The 23,948-nt window shown below is 32.4% G+C and overlaps 3 protein-coding genes across 8 annotated transcripts in view; 1 reads left to right on the top strand and 2 right to left on the bottom strand.

Moving 5' to 3' along the window:
- The window catches only part of LOC108761333 (aminopeptidase N), a 4,333-nt gene extending 888 nt beyond the window's left edge, over positions 1 to 3,445 (top strand). Inside the window, exons 2-7 of the mRNA XM_018507787.1 lie at positions 449 to 629; positions 1,077 to 1,227; positions 1,345 to 1,426; positions 1,842 to 2,188; positions 2,534 to 2,826; positions 3,251 to 3,445. Of these exons, the coding sequence (XP_018363289.1) occupies positions 449 to 629; positions 1,077 to 1,227; positions 1,345 to 1,426; positions 1,842 to 2,188; positions 2,534 to 2,826; positions 3,251 to 3,445 (1,249 nt within the window). The remainder of the gene's footprint in view (positions 1 to 448; positions 630 to 1,076; positions 1,228 to 1,344; positions 1,427 to 1,841; positions 2,189 to 2,533; positions 2,827 to 3,250) is intronic.
- A 2,251-nt stretch (positions 3,446 to 5,696) lies between these two features.
- Positions 5,697 to 7,585, bottom strand: ND-B17 (NADH dehydrogenase (ubiquinone) B17 subunit). The gene is made up of 4 exons (XM_018507992.1): positions 7,468 to 7,585; positions 6,812 to 7,073; positions 5,996 to 6,097; positions 5,697 to 5,905 (listed from the first exon to the last, which is right to left on the bottom strand). Exons 1-4 carry the CDS (start codon positions 7,473 to 7,475, stop codon positions 5,768 to 5,770), a joined length of 510 nt encoding a protein of 169 aa, XP_018363494.1. The 5' UTR covers positions 7,476 to 7,585; the 3' UTR covers positions 5,697 to 5,767.
- Positions 7,586 to 13,025: 5,440 nt separating this feature from the next.
- kcc (solute carrier family 12 member kcc) overlaps positions 13,026 to 23,948 on the bottom strand; it is a 95,419-nt gene continuing 84,496 nt past the window's right edge. For 4 of the 6 annotated variants that reach the window (XM_018507997.1, XM_018508001.1, XM_018508002.1 and 1 more), the window contains 11 exons: positions 23,513 to 23,773; positions 20,262 to 20,447; positions 18,921 to 19,156; positions 18,578 to 18,759; positions 18,282 to 18,443; positions 16,414 to 17,852; positions 16,156 to 16,263; positions 15,964 to 16,017; positions 14,985 to 15,325; positions 14,776 to 14,915; positions 13,026 to 14,279 (listed from right to left, as the gene is read on the bottom strand). In XM_018507997.1, coding sequence (XP_018363499.1) covers positions 14,188 to 14,279; positions 14,776 to 14,915; positions 14,985 to 15,325; positions 15,964 to 16,017; positions 16,156 to 16,263; positions 16,414 to 17,852; positions 18,282 to 18,443; positions 18,578 to 18,759; positions 18,921 to 19,156; positions 20,262 to 20,447; positions 23,513 to 23,773 — 3,201 coding nt within the window. In that variant the 3' untranslated portion in view covers positions 13,026 to 14,187. The remainder of the gene's footprint in view (positions 14,280 to 14,775; positions 14,916 to 14,984; positions 15,326 to 15,963; positions 16,018 to 16,155; positions 16,264 to 16,413; positions 17,853 to 18,281; positions 18,444 to 18,577; positions 18,760 to 18,920; positions 19,157 to 20,261; positions 20,448 to 23,512; positions 23,774 to 23,948) is intronic. The other 2 variants (XM_018507998.1, XM_018507999.1) reach the window with 2 other exon arrangements.

Genomic DNA, 23,948 nt, shown 5'->3' with positions numbered 1-23,948 from the left:
CACCTATTCAGTATATGTACCGTAATCCATTTTACTGTGTGATATCTTCTACTGTACTAAACATCTACTTATAAAACACTTTCATTTATTTTTATAAATTTTATTCACTATTGCATCTGTCACATTATACAGTTACATTTGTTATACATTATTAAGAAACACGGAAACCAAAAAAAAAATCCACTTTTCTAATAAAATTAAAAAGAAAATTCTATATTTAATGAGATATTACATTTAACATTTAATGTCAAACTGAGTCTAATAAAATACAAATAATTTGGTCTCATTGTAATTTACCATATACAAAATTATAAATAATTTCAAATATATTATACACATTATTAAAAACAAATTAAATAGGAAAGTGTGAAGCACAAGTAATACGTTTTATTTAAAAAAAAAACATAAAAAATATATTGCATGTTATATTAATTATAACAATTTTTAGGGAAGCCAATCTTGTTCATAATGAATTGGATACAGTTATGTGTAAAATGGAAATTGCACGTTTAATAGCACCTAAAATAGCATATCAATGGTTTAGTAACTTACTCAGTTCAAATTGGTGGTCTAATTTTTGGTTACACGACGCACTTGCTACTAAGTTCGGAGAAGAAGCTGTTGCTAAGGTTTCTCTATTTATTAATATCACAATATGGAAGATATATCTGTGTTATGTATACCATTTTTATATTTGAAATTTAGATCCGACCGCGAAATCATATTTTTTTAAAGTCTATTTATTATCTGAAGTTTGCGAAAATATACTTTTAAATAGGAATAATAATAATATGTAAAAATTTTTGTAAAAAAACTCCTAGAAACGTTTTCAATTAAATGTTTAAAAAACTTCATAATATAGATCATATAATGTCACAATTGTGTGAAAATTTATTTTAATAAATGGATTCACGCGTTTTTCTAAACTGAATTATGATAATTTTAAAATGATTTTAATAATAAGGTACAAACATACACATATATTGTATGTAGTGTGCAGAATGACACGTTAGCTCAAAATACGGACATATCTGGTACCTTAACGTTTATGCATAATTATGTAACTTTATTTTTAGAGCTTCAATAATTCTGAAATTTTGGATCTCTTCATAATTCAGAATCAATACGAATCTCTTCATCTGGATTCTAGTTTTAATATGAATCCTGTAGAAATCACTAGCCTATCGGACATTAATACAATTTTTAGTTTTCCTCGTAACATGAAAGGTGAAAATAATTAAATATTCTTTTAGTAGAAATTCATACATACGTATATTATAAAGGAAAAGGAAGGAAAAGATTAGTTCGAAAAAATTCGATGTATTAATATGTTTCTTATTGTAGTAATAATTGTTTTACGGATGTTCCAAAGTGCTATTACCGATGAAGCGTTTCGAAATAATATCCAGATATATGTAAACAGACAGTGAGTAAAGAAAATATAACAATTAATTACATACCTGTGCTATATATTTGCGTGTGTGTGTTTTTGATAAATATATATAACAACTCTTATGGACTTACATTTTTTTAAATTTTCATAATATTTGCAATATTTTATAATACCTTCGTTTCGACTTCATACATACTTTTTTTCAATTTCATTTGTTCATGTCTTTTTTATTTTTTGACCTTTCATATATTAACATAATTTTACTTTCGAAAAATAAGCGTCTATATTTTTAAGTCCTTAAGTCAGTCTAGGCGATTTTCATCTCTAGTATGTGTGTGACATAAAATTGTGTTGTACAGTTTTATGTATATTTATGAGTTAAGTTACATCTCTCATTTTTATTTTCGATCCATTATGCTGATCATTAACAATAACTTTTTAAATTTAGGTCGTTCAGTTCAAATTTCATGTCTTATAATTTTTGGTCCACGAAAGAAGGATTAGATGTAGCATACGACTGTAATTTACCATCGTATATGTTCTTAACTTGGATACAGTACAAACATTATCCTGTTGTAATCATAGAACAAAACAGACATTCCGAAGTTGTAAAAATAATATCGCAAAATTATAACACAACGAGTTCCGGGGAGTGGCTGATACCCATAAATTTAAGGGACATAACATTAGGTTGTGTAGATTTGCAGACATGTTTAAAACCAAATCTTAGTTCTCTCCGGTATAATACAACTACTCCTGCAAATGAAGTTTGGATGGTGAACTTTCAACAAGCTGGTAAATACACATAATAAATTCTACACATTTTATGTAATTATGAAAATAGTAAAAAATACTTCTGTAAATATTTTCATATTAAGTCAGATATTCGATGTTCCGCTATAATAATGAAAATATGTATGATGAGTGTTCTCAATATGTGAAACGTAGGAAAGCATGTAGCCAAAAACACAATATGTGTATTATAGATGCATTAATTTTCAATATATTTCATCATACATGCATGTATGAAGTCTCTTTAATCTAAAAAAGGAGATAAAATGAAGAAAAGTATTTGTCTCAGTATCAATCTCGTAAAATTTATAATACAGTTCAATAAAATACTATTTTTTAAATGAATAGGATACTATCGAGCCAAATATGATTCAATAACCTTGGGCAACATTGCAAAATATTTAAATGACACAGCTGGAGATTATAATTCTATAAGTGTCATTAATCGTGCTAAAATAATTGATGATGCATTTCATTTGATGATGAATCATCAGCTCGATGTATCTGCATTTTGGAATCTCACGAAATTCTTATCGCAAGAGACAAATTTTCTTGTGTGGTATCCAATGATTAAAGTGTTTGAATATATGTCGATTACAATTCCACTTTCCAAAGAAGAAGTTAAGTTCACCGATATTATGGTAATATCCAATAGATGTTATATTTAACAAAGACTATTAATATATCAGAAAAAATTTCTAGTTGAAATCACGTGCATCAGAAGCTTTTGTTAAATTTATTAGAATTATAAATAAGATAATCGAAATTCTGGTTGGTACAGTATATCTGGTAAAATCTACACTAGAATTATTATTTTTACCAGTATAATTACATTATTCATAACAATTAAATGTATGAATTATATCAAATAGATTCCTAGTAAATTTAACTGGAAGATAATAATTTATCCATTTTCCTATTTTCGAAATCATTTCAAACAGATTATTACAGAAAGATAGTAGAAAGATGAATCTCTTTTTGAATTCATTACGATTAATTGTCAGTGCTATCTATAATACTGAGCATCATTACGATCAATGAAAATATAAAATTTGCGTCGTTTAGGATAAATTTAGAAAATTGTTGGAAAAGCCACTAAAGACACTAGGATATGAAGAAGATCTGATGGAAAATAACTTCACGACATGTTTAAGACAAGAAATTGTGAAATGGGCATGTACTCTCCAAGACGACGAGTGCGAACAATCAGCCCTTCGTAAATTACAGCAACATCTCGGAAATCCTGAAATAAACCCGTAATATTTTTCTATAAGTGCAATAGCTTCATAATTTCGTTTTTTGTATTTCGAATTATGACAAAATTTCGGTTCAAGCGTATAATAAACGATGTTTTCACATGTGTTATTTTAATCTTTCTTTTGAAACTGTAGCCTTTTGCCATGGTGGAGACACTGGACATATTGCAATGGTTTAGCAATAGCTTACTCATTTACGTGGTCACACCTAAAAGATGCATGGTTCAAAGAACGTAATCATACGTTGCTACCATTCTTAACTTGTTTTAAATATGGTTCCGATACTGCTTCTACATTATTTTTGGAGTTATTCAAACAATATGAACATCAAGATATTACGAATATTCGATCATATATAAACATTTTTCATTCATTTATTATGAAACATTCTAACACATATGACATACTCGAGAAGATACTTACATTTTTGGAAATAGTAAAACCTAAGTAAGTACATTTTTTTATAAATGGACACTTTATTTAATAATAATAATATATTATATAATAAAATTAAATTTATACGAATTGATTTTATATAGACAAATCAATATATTAACAGGACTAGTTGATATCATTAACCACGTATATTCTTACAAAAATCTTAAGAAGGTAAATGAATTATTATCAAATTCTCTACATTTATCAGTTTTCTTTTAGCCAGGCTTCATAAGTGTATTAATCTTAATTTCGGTGTTTTACTATTTATCTTTTTCTAATTCTTAGAATTACGAAAAAAGCAAAATGAACTGAGAATAAAGTTAATCTTTTATTAGTGTAACCGCTTTGAAAAATTATATTAATAACTACTTGATGTATGCAATATGGCATATATATCTCTGACTGCTTGCGCTGTATTTTTTCAATGTATACAAAACGATAATTTATTGCATGCATTTCCGTACGGAACAATAATAAATTATTCAAAAAATATAATTAAATTTTAAAATCTTTTTTTTTTTAGATTAAAAATTATATAAAAGAAGTTCATTATATAAATAAATCACAATTTTTGAGAATTGAAAGAAAGATATCAAGAAGATGGTTAGAAATTATAGCTCATATAGATCATTTTCGATTTATAAACGTTCTTTAATCTAATTTAAATAACTACGTAATATATTTAGATTTTCTTTTTTATTAGCTCGCTAGAGTGGAAAATAACGTAAGCTGATGCTACTGTTACTGAATATATAGTGTTAATTTTGAATATTTTCTTATATTAATTTTGCTTGTTTTTAGTCTTTACACAATTGTTATAATATTGTTTTCATTAAATTTTTACTTACGTCTGCATTTTTCGTATGTTTATTCTTGCTTCATTTGCGTATGAAATAAAAACGACGTTAAGTTTTTTTGTATAATATATGCGGTATTGGAAAATGGACTTAATAAAATTATATCGACGGTAACATGAAAAAGGCCGGCAAGGCCTAGCTCTTAGGTTTCTCTTTGACAATAGTGAGTCAACTATATTTATAATCGTCAATTAACTTAATAAAAAGTACATGAGTGATATAAAATTTTTTATATAATTTTTCAAAATTTTTATGTAAATCCTTTGAATTTTTAAATAATTTTATAACTTTTTAAAAAATTTCTTAGATTTTTTATACAAAGTGTACTTTTCAGGAATGCCGAGAAAGGCTTTCTCTTTTCTAAAATTCTTCATATAAATTCTAAAATATTGTAAGACTTCTAAAACTTCTCTATAATTTTTGATAAAATCTTATTAAAATCTAAAAAAGTTCAAACTGTTTTTTCAGAAATTATAGAATATAGGCTTAGAAATATTAGAATATTTTAGAATTCATATATATGAAAAAATCTAAGAAATGTAGATTTTATTAATATTCTGAAAAGATTCAATTGGTATAAAAATTCTGAGAAAATGTTTCACGAGGGATGATATTAATTAAAAATTAATAATTTTTGTACGTAGCATTAGACAGCTGAGAAACATTGTAAAAACTACGATTCCATTCATATATAATAATTCATATATAATAATGTTTAACATTGTTAATATATATTATTTTTTTAATATCTGATAAATGATACATTTTTTAAAATAATATTTAAAAAATATGTATTGGTAAGAGAGGTAAGACAAACTAAAGTATAAATAATCTGATCTTGAAAATTTGCAATACACAAGTTTCTTAAAAAAATTAATTAGAGCTTGAAATATAAGTCTTATAAACGAGATTATCATCAACAATTTATTACTAATAACATTTATTAATAACATCGTGTTTGTTACTTTAATGACATTTAACGATGTTAATTAAATAGCAACTATACAAGGAAAACGGTGTATTTTTAAGATTTATATAGGAGATTTCTCGAAATCATTTACGTAGAATTGATTGCCCTTCGTTTTGTATAAAACATTTAAGTCCTTGGTGTCAGGGTACATTTTCATTCTGGACATTGAGATTTTCCATCCACCGTTTCTCGTCCAGTCCTGAAAGAACCAAATAATACATATATATATGACATGTCTACTAAGTAACATTACAGTTAGTATGTTGAAATATATTCTTGTTATAGTTACCATTCTGTTGTATTTCATATAATAATAGATACCATAAAATACAACGATAGACATTGCCACTTTGCTTATAAAGTGCCGTGTTACATTCGCCGAAAACTTACCCTGTAAAGAAGCAGAACCTGTTAATTTTTTTCACTATTGCATACATTTTATCTTTATTGAATACATTTTAATAGTTTATTTACTTGTTATTACTTTTATTGTTATAAATTAAAATTTTTTTAAATAATAACAAAATCTAAATGTTTTTTTAATAAATACTCTAAGTATTTGAAACGACTTATGCAAAGTTTCATTGCGATTCATAAATTAGTTACAAAAATTTAGAACAAATAAATATTTTATTTATTTACATGATAACTAATTTTTGCATCAGAATGTAACTTTACATAAACCACCTTGAATACTTAAAATACTTATATCTTAAAAATTGAGATTTGTTATTTTATAATACATTTCTATATATTTCTATCAAAGCACAGATAAAAAAAATACTAGTTATTAAAATAATTTTTAATCCAAATGGTAACTGGTTGCTAAATTTTTTATATTACTTTTAAATGCAATCTAGATTAATCTGTAAATTCTTTTCAAAATTGTTTTACTATTACGAAATGCATATATCTTTAATATGGATGATTATAGATTTACAGTGTGAATCTGATCGACTCTGCTGCCAGTCTGCCAGTAAACTGCTAGCATTTTGCTATCTGGGTCATAGATAATTATTATGTGCATTATATTATTGAATGGACAATAATGTTTGTGTAATGTTTGCATTTAACGGATTATCAACTAAATCTTTTTTGTTATTACTATAACTGGTGCCAAAATATTCTCGAATTTGTTCATAGGTGCCATGTAGAATCTTCTGATTGGATTGTACATCGCTTCATAGTAACCCTTGGGATACACTGGCTCCTCAGGCGCGAGTTTCTGAGCATCCAACCATTTTTTCCTCCATGCCCGTTCCTCGTCTGTCATTCCCAGCGTCCGCTCTCTTTCATGCTCCATACGACGCACTATAGACATAGGTCTATCCCCCCTCGTAGCTGAATTGTCTGGGACATCTGGTACTCTAAGAAGTAAATTGTAACAAATTACGGTAAATTGCAATGATAATTATTTAAAGCTATTTTGTTAACTATAAACAATTAAAGAAAAACATCTCATATCATTTCTTTTTTGTTATGACTGATGTCTATGAGAATTCAGTCACTGACTAAACTCTATGTGACATTGATCTCATGATTTTGTGGAAAGTAAAAGAATTCATGCAAATAAATGAAATAGAATCCTGCTTTTCAAGATAAATTCTTTCGTGACAGCTGAAAATTTGAAGTTTAATGTCACAAGTTCCTGCTGCATGAAAATTGATGCATATCAACATTTAAGTTCTTGCTCATTCTTGACTTATAATTTGTATATTGCAGGATACAGGATTTGATAAATATAATAAAAAAATATCCTACCGCGACATGATTCTCTTGACGTGTGCTCCAAAATCTTATAAACACCAATTATCCAAACCTGTCCAAACTGACAGTGAGGTTAGCTTTAGTTCTGCTTAGATGTGTTGTGTTACATCACACGGATCACACGTATGTATAAGAGGTGGCAGGAAGTTCCATTTTACGCCATCTAGGATGACGAAGTTGGTCTTTTTAAATGGACAAAAATGTAATGAAACAAATAATACATATACATTATACATAAAAATATTTAGAGTGATCAAACTTTGCGATTAACTTATTAAGTACAAAAAATACCTAATGTTATTTCAATAATGAATGGAATTATTAATTTTTTGTTATTATCTAATTTTTTTGTTATTATCTAGAAAGATTAGAGACAATGAATTATATGATAATATTATAAAATATTTAATTAAGAGTTAAACGAATTATATATATGATATCATATATTTTTCCTTAAAAAAAGAGAATATCAAGACAATAATCATATAAAAAATGTGATAATCGAGGGAAAAAATGTTTCATTATATAAAACATATATATAATTATATGAAAAATTGACATATTTATTATATGTAATTGTATATAAAATATGTATATATTTTATAATATATATGTATATATTCTATAATTATATATAATTGTATATAAAATATGTCTGTTTATACAACATTTTTTCCCGGGATGTTAGAGGGAATATAATAATAAAAAAGTAGACTTCATGATTCAGGAAATGACGATGATATAAATCGATACGTTTAGTCATAGGTATATCATTTATTTATTTATTTATTTAATCGACTCTCTCGCAGTATATTTGTTCATTCATATACTTTATCTTTCGAAAATCAATTACAAGTGTCATCATCTATTATCTAGAGGGTATAGGTAGGTAAGTTACAGGCGTTTTTCACAGTATTGACTCTATATACTATCCAGATGTGACTAAAATCTGTATCTACAAATATATTATCTCGTATCTCGTATGTGTGTACAGGGTGTCTCGCAACCGTACTTTACTTCCTCCTAACGACAGTTACGAGCGGCGCGTTTCGCGATGCCGTATTTTAAGTGACTAATTAAAAGTAAACTAAGCGCGCACGCGGTACAATAATACGTCGAGCTCGTACGGGATAACGTACATCAGTTTTTATTCGTCGCACGCAAATTAAGTAATATACAATTGTATCATCGATACGCAGTAAATCCATTTGATTCTTCCGAAATTGTATATCATTGTCGGCAAAGTTGCCTCCCGTTCTTCCCACAAACACATTTCTTTAATTTCCATTGCAGTACATATAATATATCTATTGTCAAGAGCAAGCAGACACCTTGTATACATATAGTATACATATATATTTATAATATATATATATAATGTGGGTCAAAAGAGGCGGGATCTATGATAGATATATGTCAACGAACTTGGGATTAAATTTTCCTTAACGAATACGTCAATCGTATAAGAGTACATGGATATTTAAAGTCGAGAGTACTAAGTACGTTCGATATTAAAGATGCAAGTGACAAAGTCTTACTTGTTTTAATACGCAAATCTATAAATAATAAAGTACTTAAATAAGATACTTAAGTCAAAATACTTAACGTGAAAAGATGTTAAGGAAAGAATTGCCTCAAATTCGAGGACACGTCCCTCTCATCGACTCCCTTTTTTCGCCTCAGATCCGCTCTGTATGTATATTTAATAACATCTTTATTTCTCTATATATATCAATATTTCATTTTTCTTTTCTCTTTCCCATGTGGGAGTCAATAAATATATTTCTTTATTCGAGTCCCCAAGGGTAGAAAGAAATCGTCGCAGTTTTTGGAGTGAGAGAATTAAGTCGTGTGTATTCTCCCGTCAGGGGAGCTTTGGTAAAAGGATTCCTTCTTTCTCTTTTTCTTTCTTTTTTGAATTGATTATACGATATACATTAAAAGTAGATTTATACTTGATTTGACACATATGATTGAGGTTTCGAGCAAGTTTGTCCGCTGCTTAGCTCGCATCTCACAGCCTAGAGGTGATTTAAATCCAGGGCGCGGCCCCATTTTAAATGGGACGCGCCGCAAAACGCCGCACTATACCCCGACAAATGCCAAGCCCGCAGGTATTACGATTATTAAGTCCTTAACAGCAGAGTGCACTTCCGCCGCCCGCGATTCACGTCCGAAGACGCGCACGAAAATATTTCTCAAAAGAACTTTTACCGAGAATAGCGTCTCGGAAATATTTATACTATTCCTCGAAGAGGATATTCTTCAGAAAGTACTCTGGGAATACTTCAGGGATATACTCTGCAAAGACGAGAATATCTCGCAATCGATTTTGGACTCAATCGGCAGACGATGTTTTAAAAATATATATTTTTAATATTTATATTTTTATAAATGAGTTTAAAATAAATATTTAAAATATTTTTTTAAAACATTGTCTGCTGATTTGTGGAGTCTTCGATCATCGAATAATTTTGCATATTCTTTGGAAGGAAGAATATTCTCGCGCTTTGTATCATTCTCTTACAGAAATTTAATACTGGAAGATAAGTGATTAATTACTTATTTTGTTGCTTAGTACTTTTAATAATCAAAATAAGTAACTTCCAGTATTAAATTAGTCAGTATTAATCCTCAATTACAGCTACAAAAATTACACCTAAGTTTTAAAGCGTTCTGATTGAAATATAGATTACAAGTAAACCTTCGCCTTCCATGAGGAAGATTCAAAATTTTTTATTTACAATTTAGAATCTCATAATCATACAAATTGTACCACCGTCTAAAATTTTTCGCTTTGATTCCAAGTGACTCGTTGCTGTAGTCGAAAGTTAAACTGGATTTCTGTAAGGGTTCGAAATATACTGCAGAAACAGAACAAATTTCCAACAGCATTTAGATATTCTCCATTGATCAACGAGTAAGACGAAGCAGTTGCATTCGCGGTTTGATTCTCGCTTTTACTCGCCATCTGAAATAACTATCTTATCTTCTATTTTGCAGCAATGGGAACTCCTTTATAGCCAAAGTATTGTGCGCATATTTTTTATCTATTCACAATGGGTCGCATACGTGTCTCACTGTGTTTTCTGTCACAGTTCGCTTATTCAGTCTTTTGCGATCTATCTTCTACGAGATGCAATTACAAAGAGTTACTCTTGGTATTAACGGAGGTGGAGAACGCGTTCCAAGTGTCATTCTGTTTCCGCAAAGCGAACGTTAATCACGGACGCCGGGTGCATCTTTTGCTGCCGATAACACGCACTATCAGCCGAATAGAATGAACGCGGTGTAAGTCGGTGTAAGTCGTCTTTATATTCTATCGAATTTCACTATTAAACTAAGGAGAGCGGAGGATCGCGGTACGGCCAGACCGCCGATTCGGAATTATTCTCTAATTCTTGCCTCGCACCATTTTCATTCTTACCGGCCAAATATATATGTATTCTATATATATATATATTACACGTACGCATTGTGTGCCATGTGGTCATTGTGCATTTAAAGTAAATACGACATAGTAAAATATTAAAGCGGCAGCAGAACACTGCAATACTGTTCGATCTGTGTAAAGGATCCTCTCACTTCCTCTTCTTTACTTTTCTGCTCTTTTTCCCCTCCTTCATTATATTCCTCTTTAAATCCTTTACAATAAACACACGATCGTTTTACTTTTTTCCGTTTTTTTTTCTTTTACTTATATATTTATATACAACGTGTGTAGAGGGCTTTATCCGGCAACAGTTCGACTCGAGTATATTCGCGATAAACTTTCTCATAATGTCAACATGTCTCGTATAAACTATGCAGTGCCAATACCTATCGAATAAGATAAGTACACATAAAATATATGCAATTGATAAGTAACGTAATAAAATTATAAAGTACATGTCGTAAACATTGTGGACGAGAGAAAGATACATACATATATATATATATATTTATAGGGAGAGAAGAAGATAATGTATATGTATATATATGGTTCCTATACATTTAAAGTCCCTATGAATCCAGCTCTGTTTCAGATACTCGTTCGTCGTGATGCAATCGGTAAAGATATATATTGCTTGCATGTATCCGTCGAATTGGCGTCAAGATGAGAATTTCGATACACTTTCGATGATCGTTTTCGTGAAGTGATCAAATCTTGAAATATTCTCCATTGATACGACGCCTCCTTTTTTCTTTCTTCTCGCTTTAGAGCATTCGACGTAATTTAAATTCACGTCGGAGTTACGAAGGCAAAAGAAAAACAATTTAAATGCGTGGGGTATATTAGGAATCTCTTCTCCCCCGTTAATTTAAATATTCTTCTTTGTCTACTTGTCACTAGCGGGTTAGCGATGTCGATTCGCGCACACCCGTTTTTTTAATAATACACTTTCATGTGGTCATCATAATCAACGTTTTCACGTCTTCTTTTTCGCTAACTACGGGTATTGTAGGACAGTGCATGTACTTTACAATGAACAATGTGAATGTACATATATATGTATATATACAATATACAAGAATGCATCCGAAACTATCGCGCTTTTATTTCTTCGCAAGTGGCGTTAAATTTCCTTCACAATCAGTGAAAATTCAAGTGAAATTCCATTTATTGTATATTACAATATTTTAATTTTTAATAGCGAGTGTGTTTTATATTTGTAATTAAATATTTAATAAAATAAAAAAATTAATTAGAAAATCGAATTATTTCGAGAGTTATCAATTTCATGATATGAAACACTCATTTTAAAATCAGATCGAAAAGACTCGATAGTTTCGTTACATTTTATACAGTCAAAATGACTGTTTTCGTCACCTTAATCGTTTCGCTAGTTGCAAAAACTTTTGCAGAAATTTGACAAATCGTGCTGCGCAATCCCGCGTAATTTTTAGCACAATTTAACTTATTCATGGACACTGATTAAGTAGTATTAAGTATCGATAAATATTACATTGAACGCTAGTCGCAAAGAGTTATCTCTTTCTCAGTTCCTTCGTCGAAATTTTTTTTCGTCAAAGAAAGTCCAAAGAATCATTCGGCGCTAAATAGGATTTAACGTCGTTTTGATAGTCAGAAAATTAATATAAAATTTTAAGATTATTTTAAGAATAAAAGTGATTCAAATAAAATTATTCAATTTTATGTCAATGGTAAAAAGCAATTAGCGCCAGATCGATAATCTAAAAATTAAACTCAATTCTCTTTAGTTTAAATAGCTTTAGAGACGAGAATGACTTGTATTAGATTAATCTTGCTGTCCTCTCTCTTAACATCGGTAAAGAATTTAATGTATTCTCATTAGATAATTTAATAAAAATTACATCTCGTCAAGACGTAATTTAATAAAAACGCGTAGATCTTTGGTGACGTCGAAGAAACTGAGAAAGGCGACTACCCGACGTAACCATTTCGTGCGCTCGTTGATCAATTAAGTATTATTAGAGAAGGCCTATCTAAATGAAGCGCGGCCGGAAACGGGGCTACGCGCAAAACGTGACATGCACACGACATTTAATGCAATTAGAATTATTTTACGTACGCTAGCGCTATATATATATTTTTTTCGATGAGATTCGGTAAGATCGCCGCGTATTTTTGGTATTGAGTCTTTCGGGTTGCACTCCTCGTGTCACGATTCAATTTCACTTGGTGTTATCGATTAAGTGGTAGTGGCATCTTGGACCAGTAGGCCTTAAAGACGATACAAACGCGCGCGAATATGTGTACGAATATGTGTCTGTACGTCCTGCATGTGTGTATGTACGTAAAGATTTTCGCGCGAGACTGGAAAAAAGAGCGGGGTCCCAATCCCCGAAGGTAATGCAATAATACTCGCGACATACTCGTCGTTTTCTATTATCAAATACACATATATATTATATAACCATAATAAAAGTCGGCACTATCCTAGGCTACTCTAGATTCACCTATAACAAGCAATAAAATTATATACGTACCTACTCTTATTCTTTCCCTATTAACGACAATGCATGTAGAAAAATGAGCCTCTCGCGTCTTTGGTTAAACGCGAAGCATTTAGAAAGTAGTCTGGCAGTGGTTTCGTAGATGCTTCGACCTTAGCCTCGGACCAAATTTTGATTTTTCCCCCCCTGTTTCTTTGCCATTTTCTTACTTTTATTTTCTTCTTCGTTTTAGACGTGGTTTTTAGTAGTTGCGAAAATTGAATCGAAGTGACGTTTTACTCGGGACTTGGGTCTCATTGAGCTACAGTTTTTTTTTTGTACCGGCAATTTTTTTGAGAGATGCACAGTGTGCTCTGTCCAGCGAGTTCGGCCGAGCTCGACAGGTTGTTGAATTCGAATTTGAGCAGCTTTCGCTACCGTATGCGACCCTCTTCTAACGCGTACATACCTGACACATAAACTCGCACGTTCTACGCTCAAAAATTCATTCGAAGAAAAACCTATCCTTTGGCATCATCGCGTTTGGCTTCATCATCGGATGACGAATGGTCGTCGCGGTCCACATAATAAGTCAGCTTCAGTAAAACTTTCTTTTCCATATCCGATATGAACGATCGTCGTCATCGTCGTCATCCTCTTCTCCTTAACGACTTTCAGAGTGCGCGGCGCAAGTGACTGCCGCAGACAATGGCACAAGAGTAGTATGTTCCTTAAGGTAGTGTCGTTTAGGTCACTGAGAAGTAAACTAGAGCTCTGCTTCCGCAAGGCAACGGCATCAATTCCCGTCGTTTTAGTTCACGAGTAGATGGTAATCACCTCCCGTCCGCTACCCCGCACCATCAGTACCCTTTCTAAGCCTTCGGTGAGCACCTCGAGGAATTCCATATCTGATTTTAAGCAGTCAAGAAAGTTTAATGATCTTTTCTATTTTTTATTATATTTTTCTATAAATTAACTATAAGTTTTTTTTTACTCTAAAATTTATCTCTTATTTATTAGACTATAGCCAATAACACAGGCCTGTGATAAAAAAATTTCTTTAATGATTTTAGCTGTTTTTAATTTATAATGAAAACGAAAAATCATATCGAAACGAAACAAAATGCATTTTTAAGCTAAAAGTTGATACTTTCGTGTGACATTAACGAAATTTAGAAAAACTTTGTTGTCGTACTACAACGTGAAATCCCATACAATTATCATTTTTAACTTCTTTGACATTATTTTTCTTGAAATTGTGACGTGATAGCCAATTGGACAATAAATTCATATTCAGCACGCCAAAATATATTAAAAAACTATCTACAATTCTTAAAAAAGTTTTTTTCTTTATAACAAATGATAATTTTTTAAAATTATATATATTTTTTATCGAAAGGATACAATTAGATTCACGCTCCATCCTCGTGTCTCGCGGCGGTCCGGGAAGATTCAGGATTACCAGTTGAGCCTCACTGCTCATTTTACGGATTACTTCGTTCAGCTTCAACGAAGTATGCATACGTCTCACGTCACCCTCGTCGCTGTTACAGAATTATTTGTTAAAAAACAAATCGTTGCTGAAGTCAAGAAAAAATAATCACGATACTTACGGTGTAATTGTGGGTTTCTTAATCTCCGGACTTTGGTTTTTGTTTTCCTGCGCGTCGTTTTCTGTCTCTTTCGCCTCCGCCTCCTTCGCTTCCTTCTCCGTATTCTCTTTATTCTCTGCTTTGGGCGAGCCGCCAATCAGCTGTGTCTCTTCGTTATTCTCTTTAGCTTCGTCTTTATCGTTTGCCTCCTCTTCAGCGTCCTCCTTGTTATTTAATTCGGTTTCCTGCATCAGCTTCGTGTCGTCGGTTATGTTTGTACTCTGGTTACCCGGCTCTTGGAATCTCACTTTCGTTGGCACTTTGGCATCCACGTTGTGATGATGATCTACGATCGCCTGTACCTGTATCATGGTAATGCGATTAAGCGAATAAAAAAGTACTTTATCCTGTGGTAGGAGACAGTCAGTTGAGAGGTGACTAATCTAGCGTCAAAGCACTATGGCCATAAAATCAATACTATATCTATGTAAGCGATCGTGCCAATTAAGCTGAAACTGAGAAACGCGGGGAGTTCCTGAGATCATCATGGATAGGAAGAAACAACCTAGCGTGATCGCTAAATAAAATAATATAATATCCAAGAAGTGTCTCCAAGAATCGTCTCCGAGATTAGTATTGAATTTCGAAAGTTAAAAGTTTAAATTTGAAAAGCAGAAGTTTCAAGCACTTACTTTTACACTGTGTCTACTATTTTATTTTAGAAATCAACTTTTTGCGAACTTCCTATATTCTATAATATAATGTTTTTAATTTAAAGTTTTACAATTAAAAAAAAGGCATTTAATTTATTACACTTATAAAATATTAACTTGCGATCCGCAGTCGTTTCTCCCATTTTGATATTAATCAAATGGGAAATAGGAATGAGAGTGTTACGTGATATTATGAGGGAGGAATTTACAATATAAAATTATCGGTGCAATGGAGAGCAATGACGGGAAAGAGGCATACATGGAACTCCGGGGGTAATCTGACAAACCAGAGGTAATTTTTCCTCGGCGGGTACCTCGTTGAAGTCCACCAATCCCTGCACCTTTATCCGTGAGGAGCACGTAACAAACAGACACACACCGATCAGTATCACCGTCACCATTTGTTGTTACTTAACATTATATGCCTGTACATATTAGTATAATAAATTTTCCCCCTTTATCCAGAATTCAACACTTACCACTCCTAATGACTGCTTCTTGTTTAGTTGCAACTCGCGTAGCATCTGATTTCTTTGCTCCATAATCAAAGTGCGTTCGTATGTGTACGCGGAGATGTCGGTGTTCGTCTGCAAACAGATCAAGACGCGGAATATGAATTTACAGAAGTAATCGCGATATTTTATTATTATTAAACATTTTAAATCCATTAAAAAAAATAAAACTTTCTAAGGAATTCAATCTTTCCTTTTATTAAGAATAATGTATAATGAGATTACCATTTCGACAATCTCGACTTCCGCCTCGATTCTCAGGTCGTACAAGAACTTCTTTAAATCTTTCTTCATCTGTATTGAGTTGTCCTCCATTTGCGCGACCGTAAAAATCCTCATCTTACAGTTCTTCCAGGTACGATGTTGCTTCAGTAAGAACGGCAGTAGCATTAATAGGCCGCCATCGTGCACAATCCACCAGACGTCAATGTTGCCGATTATCTTCTCGCTAGAGTCCGGGAAAAAGTTTATTCCTTTGGGCACTAGCAATGCCATCTTCGCGGCTGCGACGCTCCTTACGGTCTGCAGGAAGACTCGCCAGGTTCTATCCTCTTCCGACTGTCGCCAACCATAAGGCCAACCCAATATCACTGTATTCGGTTTTAGTCCGCCAAGCCCAGTGTTTTGTATTAATGAGCTCAGCCCTTCGACAACATTTTTCGCAACAAGAACATCGACGAAGCCCTTCACTTTTTCTTCCGCCGCAGTTTTCTTCAGGCTCTGCTTGGCCGCTAGTGCTTCACCCGAGTTCTGTGTATAGTCACCGGCGATACAGCTGACGCTAATGGTGAGACCCTTGCCAGCCTTAAGCTGACTAGCGAATGCGAAGAGCTTGCGATATTTAGGCACCAAATCATCTGTAAGTTTGGCGAGGATCAGGATCTGTGGACGCCAGTTCTTCGTGTGTGGTGGACCCTCTTCGAGCCTGAGCAGCGAGTACCTGGCAGCGGATAACGCCAAACCGCGAATACCGTCACCCCATTCCTTCTCGGCACCGCGATATTCTATATACTTGTAGATGCAGCCGGCCATACCCATCGCTAGTAATGCGTAATACCAGCTAGTCATGAACATGATAGCGATGCAAAGCGACAGGCCAAGGAACGACAGGCTCCAATGATAATATTTGAAGCGTGGCCGCCAATTTGGCGTACGCAGCAGAGTCTGCAGTGCACAGGCAAGATTGACAAAGCCGTAGCACATGAGGAAGAACATGGATAACAATGGTGCCAGGTAGTCCACATTGCCAAGTAGGATACCGCACTGGCAAATTCCTACAGTGAGTATCAAAGCACGAGTAGGTTCGCCTCGACTGGAACTGGTAGCGAATGGCTTCAGGAAGGGAATGATGCCATCCTTGGCGATTGCCTGTAGTAATCGCGGTGCTCCTGTCAAAGATTGCAGACCGGCACCCAAGGTGGACAGAAACGAACCGATCAGGATTACCCACTGATTCGGCCACGCCATATTTGCCACCACCAACTTGCCGCCGATACTCTGACCGAACTTGTCACGTAGCAGCAGATTGTCAACAGTCCCGGCAAATAGAAGGACGCTGGACAGATAGACGGTGGAGGTCGTTAAGATCGCGCAGATCGTTCCGATCGGAATGGATTTTTGAGCGTCAGCTAGATCACCGGATCGGTTAGAGCCCGCCATAATACCTGAATATTAATGTTGTTAATATTACAATAAAGATTTCAATTAAAATATTGCTTAAATAAATTAATTGTTAATTAAGAATTTCTTATTGAATTACTTAATTCTCCGTAGCTGACGATGAGTCTATTGGACTCATTCAATTATAAATCTCTTTATAAAAAATGTCAGATAACTTAATTTTCTTTATGTTATATCTATGCAAATTTGGATTATTCTTTTAATTATTATATTTAATATTCATTCTTTCTTATACGAGTTATATTATTTCAGTTCCTTGAAATTAATTAGTACCTTTTCATTAGCATAAATTAAATTAAATAAGACTTACAGACCAAGCGTCAGTAACTATGTTACAGATTTTAGCTCCGGAGGTTTAATTAGGACTTATCGTAAGGACGACATGAACATAACAGTGTTGTTAATTTGCTTACCCGTCACGGAAGGGAAAAATATGCCGATGAGAATAGTAAAGGTCGTGGTGAGATCGACCTGGATCTGGTTGTAGCTGGATCCCGACAGGACATCGACGTCCTTTGGATTATATCCGTGAGCGATTAATTGACCCTGCTCTTGGAAACTGTCCCATATGTTCTCTGTGTAGCAGAAAATAGAGAGTGTATTTGAGTATACTTTTGTTTTATAGTGTATTTTATATAAGTTTTATTATTGTTACGTTCATTGACGTTATTTCTTTGCAATTATGTAATTTAATTATACAATCTCTCACCTAGGAACACGCCGCTCGCCAAGCCGCGGATACCGTTGGCGATGGTAATATTGTTCTCGGCATAATACGAATCGCATTTCGTGCCATTACAGTAAATATTGTGCAAAACACCGTTGAAATTTTTATTGCAATCTGTTAAAACGTTGATGTCCTTTAATAGCCTTCTGCCGAGCAGACATAATCTAAAACACAAAGTCTCTTCTTTAAAGCGCTCGTCCTTCAGTTTTTGTCTATTTTTCGCGATAATTGTAATCACTTATCATTGCAACATTATAATCGCAACGATATTCAGACAGTAATGACTACATAATGCGAAAATTAGTGTCGTAAATTAGTTTAGTACTTCAGAGACTCGTTGCCGTTAAAGTTTACGAAGAGTCCCACGTAAACAGCGAGGATGGATAAAATGACGCAGGCCAGTGCGACGGTGGCGAACTTGTTAACGAACTTCACACCCACGAAGACAATCGTGCCCATTATCATCAGTAAGACGGAGCCGTATACACGAAAGTTGTTGTACATAATGCTGGCGTCTTTCGTGAAGTCGCCGAATATGCTGAGTGACGGCGCCATGTAAGTCTGAGCGAAAATTTCATAAAATCAAGAAAAGCACGTTCCTTTTGATTCCTTTAAACCATAATAAAGTTTTATGTCAGACTACAGTTAACTATACGCAATTCGTGGTGATTTGCTTACTTTGATTGAAAAGAGCCACCCTGCTGGCGAATTGACGCGAATGGTAAACGATAAACGTGTCCATTATACAGTAAAAAATACTTTGTATTTATGTCAAAATCGATCCTTGTAAAAATTTTTTATTGAATTTTTAATATATTCAGGTGTTAATTTAACACAACGTAATTATGTTATTTGAATATTTTGTGTTAAGTTGACATTTCTTAATATTAAAATAATACAATTTATAATTAAATGGATAATTAATATAAAAATAATGTATTTTAATATATGTGCAAATCCTAAGATAAATAAATGAATTATGTTAATTATAAATGTTATTATAAATGTGAAGAAATATACTTCCACAATTTGTTACATTGTTTGTGTTAATATTTGTGTTACTTCCTGACATATTCATCTTGTGTTAAATTAACACAAAAATTTCGGATTAAGTCACATATATATATATATATAAAATGTTTTAAGTCACATATATATATATATATATAAAATGTTAAATTTAAGATAAACTTTTCAACTGTGTACAGTGAAAAATATTTCTTTGTTATTTTTTTTTTACATAATATTTATGTAATTATTTCCTAACATATCCATCTTATGTTAAATAAACGCAAAAGTCGAGTGGATAATTTGGGACACGTGTGTTAAATTTAGCACAAATTTTCCAACTATACCTATTATTTGCAAACTTCATATGAATAACTTCAAATTTCAAACTATCTTGAATCGCGCATAGTCTGGCGCAAGCTTTATGGAATCATATCGTAATCTTCACATACAGTTAACAATCTTTACATATCAGATACTTTGGAAACATAAAATTAATCAAAACGTAATAATTGATCATTCTCAATTAATCTTAAAGTAACGACTATGAAACTCCGCGATACTTTCACTCCTATTTCGAAGTATAAGTCAATTATCGCGATCAACTGATTAGCGGGAGGCCTTATTAATGTAACTTCGTTAACTAGTCGATACTCACGAGGACGATCTCGACGGCACCGATGATGTACATCGCGGCGGCCAAGGTGGTGCCAGTATAAAATAACATACCCACCGCGCCGCCGAATTCCGGGCCTAAGCTCCTCGAGATCATGAAGTAGGAACCACCGGCCGGCACCACACCATTAGTAGCGATGGCACTCATACTGATCGCCGTCAGCATCGTCTGCGCACACGAAGAATAACTGTTTGCAATCGGTTTACATTTTCCAAAGTTCAATTCGCGAGAAACTATCCGTTTTCGGTCTCACTAAGATTCTCAAGTACTGATACCTCGATATCTTGATCAAAGAAAATCGATTTTTTAGATTAATTAGAAAATCTGCCAGTAATACTTAATTCTCTTTATTGTTTCTTCTCTCTTTCACTTTTCTAGATTTCATATAAAAAAAAAATGGTCAATAAAAAGCCAAATAAAGTTGGAAAAATAAAAACTATATTTGAGTAGCTGAAATACATGATGCAAGTGGTTGAAATGCAAATGCCGCTATATCCAAAAATAAAAAAATGAAATATTAAAATCCTTGGACTTCTTAGTACCTTGGCCACAAATTGAATATTTAAAACTACCCAGATAGCCAAATCTGTAGACAGCAGATTTTTTAAATGTTTGCTACACACTATGCCAACAAAATGACAACAGAATTAGATGTACATAATACTGTTGATAGACTGCTAGAAAAAACGTAACAGAATCTGCAAGCGTCAGATACTGTCGACAGGATCTGCTCAGTTTCTGCCACCAATTTGCCTTCACATTGTGTCGATAGGCGATGTTAACAGAACACAAGCCTAATGCGGACGCAATTGATGGCAGACTGCCGTCATTTTCTGCTCGAACCTGTTGATAGTCTGCTAGAAGACTGCAGACATTTGGCTATCTGGGTATATAAAAACAATTACAAATTCTATATATGAAATGAAGAGAGAAAAGTAGGTAATAATATAAAATTTAAAACTGAATTGAGCTCTCGAGATATTTAATAATAATAATAAATAAATTGACAGGCGATTGAGAGCTAGAAATAGGCGCAGTTATTAAATGCGTATAAATAAAGTATATTCTAAAAAACGTTGTGAATAAGATTAACTGTAAGAACTGCAACGCCTCATATGTAGGACAGACGGGGAAAAAATTAAAAACAAGAATAGCAGAGCACCGCAATAATATTAATAGAAAAACTGATAACCCGCGTCGTCATCACCGAACACAGGTTGAAATTCGAACACGAATTTGAATGGGAGAACACTGAGATCTTAGACAACGAAAGATACTACAGTAAAAGACTCGTTTCTAAGATGCTTCATATTAAATCTCAAGCTAACAGTTTAAATTCAAAATCGGAAATTTTTACACCGTGCATATACGAACATCCTTGACAAAATTACAAATTAATTCAATTACATTCAATTTCGTGTTTTGATTTTCCACATAGAAATATAATTAAAGATATTTATTGACTTAATTTAAGTATATTTAATATTATTTTGACTATCTACATGAAAATTTTAATCTATGACATTCAGTGACTCTACTAAAAGCAGTGTATATATTTCTTGACACATCTCTCATCTTTAGTGTTTATGTTTTAAAGATCATTTCAATTTTATACTCTTCGCGTAACAGTTCTCTCTATCTATTTCTCCCCTTGCGCTATGTGTAATCAAAGTTTGCAGCTGGTAAGTCTCTTTAACTAATCATAATTATCATTTATTTCTTATCATTACTTAATAAAGTTATATTGAAATCACCAGTCTCTTTAACTAATCATAATTATCATTTATTTCTTATCATTACTTAATAAAGTTATATTGAAATCGCCAGTTCTCACTTGACTAGTCAGTTAATTGGCAATGTTACTTCTCAAAATTTGGAATTGAAGAGGCTCTTCCGGCTGCTCGCTTGGATCGTTGAGATGCGAATAATGCTCACATCCATTGTTCAACATCGCTGATGATGACTCGAATGAAGCCGAAACGTTCGATATTGATTTGTGCGAAATTTCTTGCGAAATTAATGTGAGATCTTTTTTAGAATATACTTTTGTTATTTATACGCATGTAATAACTGCGCCTACTTCTAGCTCTCAATCGCCCATCAATTTATTGTTTATTATTATTATTAAAAGTAGGTAAAGTTGCAAAAAAAGTTAATCCCTATTTTGATACTATGACTAATCTATTAGATTTACTAATTTTTTTTAGTTTGATTTATTATTTTTTTATAAAATTTGTTTTATCAATATTTTCTTTGTGTTCAATATTTTATTTAAATATTTGTTGTAAATATAAAAGAGGAAACAATATTGTATTTTTTCAATAAATAACTAAATGTGATTTATAATATGTACCGTGAAAAAAAAGTTACAATATTCGCAAGCAAATGTGACATTTTTTTCGATATTTATTGGTTATAAAAACATTTGATAGTGATGGAGAAATATGGATTTCTGTGAAATATATCTCATTAATTGTAAAAAAATAAAATAAATGGTTTATTTGTTAGAAATAAAATTTTATTTCGCTGTATTTAAATAAAGATTTATTTCAATGAAATAAAGATTATATCTCACAAATAAATTTGTAAACATCTTTTTTCAATGTAGTATGTAACTTTTGTTATTAATAGGATAATAAAAATGCTTTAAAAAATCACAAAAATTCTAAATTTAATTCAGTAACTTACTCTAATTGTAAGATTTAATTGTTTTAGCATCAATACTTCAGTTTCAAAATTAGCTAAATCCTTTCTTCAGCTACAAAAACAGTCAAATGCATTGTATTTTAATAGAAATTATGTTTTTTATGCCATATTGTACATATTTTATTAATTAAAATAATAATTTTTTTTTAATTTCAAAGAAAGATTTTATTGATAGTTCAAATGAAAAATTATACAAGCTCTCGCCAAAAAACATGTCAAATGGAGATAACTATTTTTGCAAATGAGCTATTCATTTATTCTCAAAACAGATGATTAAGAAATGAATAAAAATGAGATTAAGGAATGATCTTGTACGTGCAAATTGTAATTGTCCTAAATCTTTCACTTTTATAAATTATTTAGTTTCCTATTTTGGGAATAAATATAATTTTTATTTTTCCAATTTTATTTGACTCATATTAATAACCATTTTTTTTTAAACTTTTAGGCTTTGTATAATCATAAGATTTTAAATCTTGATAGTCTTACATTTCTCGTGCAGTTATATTCTTTAAATGAATACTCACAACGCAACAGCAACAGAGCACGATGCAGAAGCCCTGAATAGCGCCGGCCGTACCGACTACCCATGTCAGACGGATAAAGAGGATCACACCAAAGATGTTCTGGATACACGGTAAGTAAACACCTATGAGGGTACCCATTCGTGCTCCGCCTCCCGCAGCCGGGGCCGGTTTATCCGGGTCGGTCGCGGCAGGGATGGTGTTGCTGTAGTTCGCCAAGCTGTTGAGCAATGTCGAGATCCGCGGCCGGTCCTCCATCTCCTCCTACAAGAATTTATTTCGATTTTTGTTTATCTCTCGACTGCACGTAATTACAGAATTCGGAAGTGAAATCGTTTTTTATCTGGAGTATTTCTCCTCTTGTAGTATTCTCGTGAATGCAATCAGGGTGTTTAAATGAAATCTTGCAAAAAAAAATTCCTTGAGAATTCCCGAATTT

This window comes from Trachymyrmex cornetzi, unplaced genomic scaffold (genome assembly GCF_001594075.2).
Source record: "Trachymyrmex cornetzi isolate Tcor2-1 unplaced genomic scaffold, Tcor1.1 scaffold248, whole genome shotgun sequence".
Taxonomy (NCBI): domain Eukaryota; kingdom Metazoa; phylum Arthropoda; class Insecta; order Hymenoptera; family Formicidae; genus Trachymyrmex; species Trachymyrmex cornetzi.
This window is presented reverse-complemented; position numbering and strand designations above follow the sequence as displayed.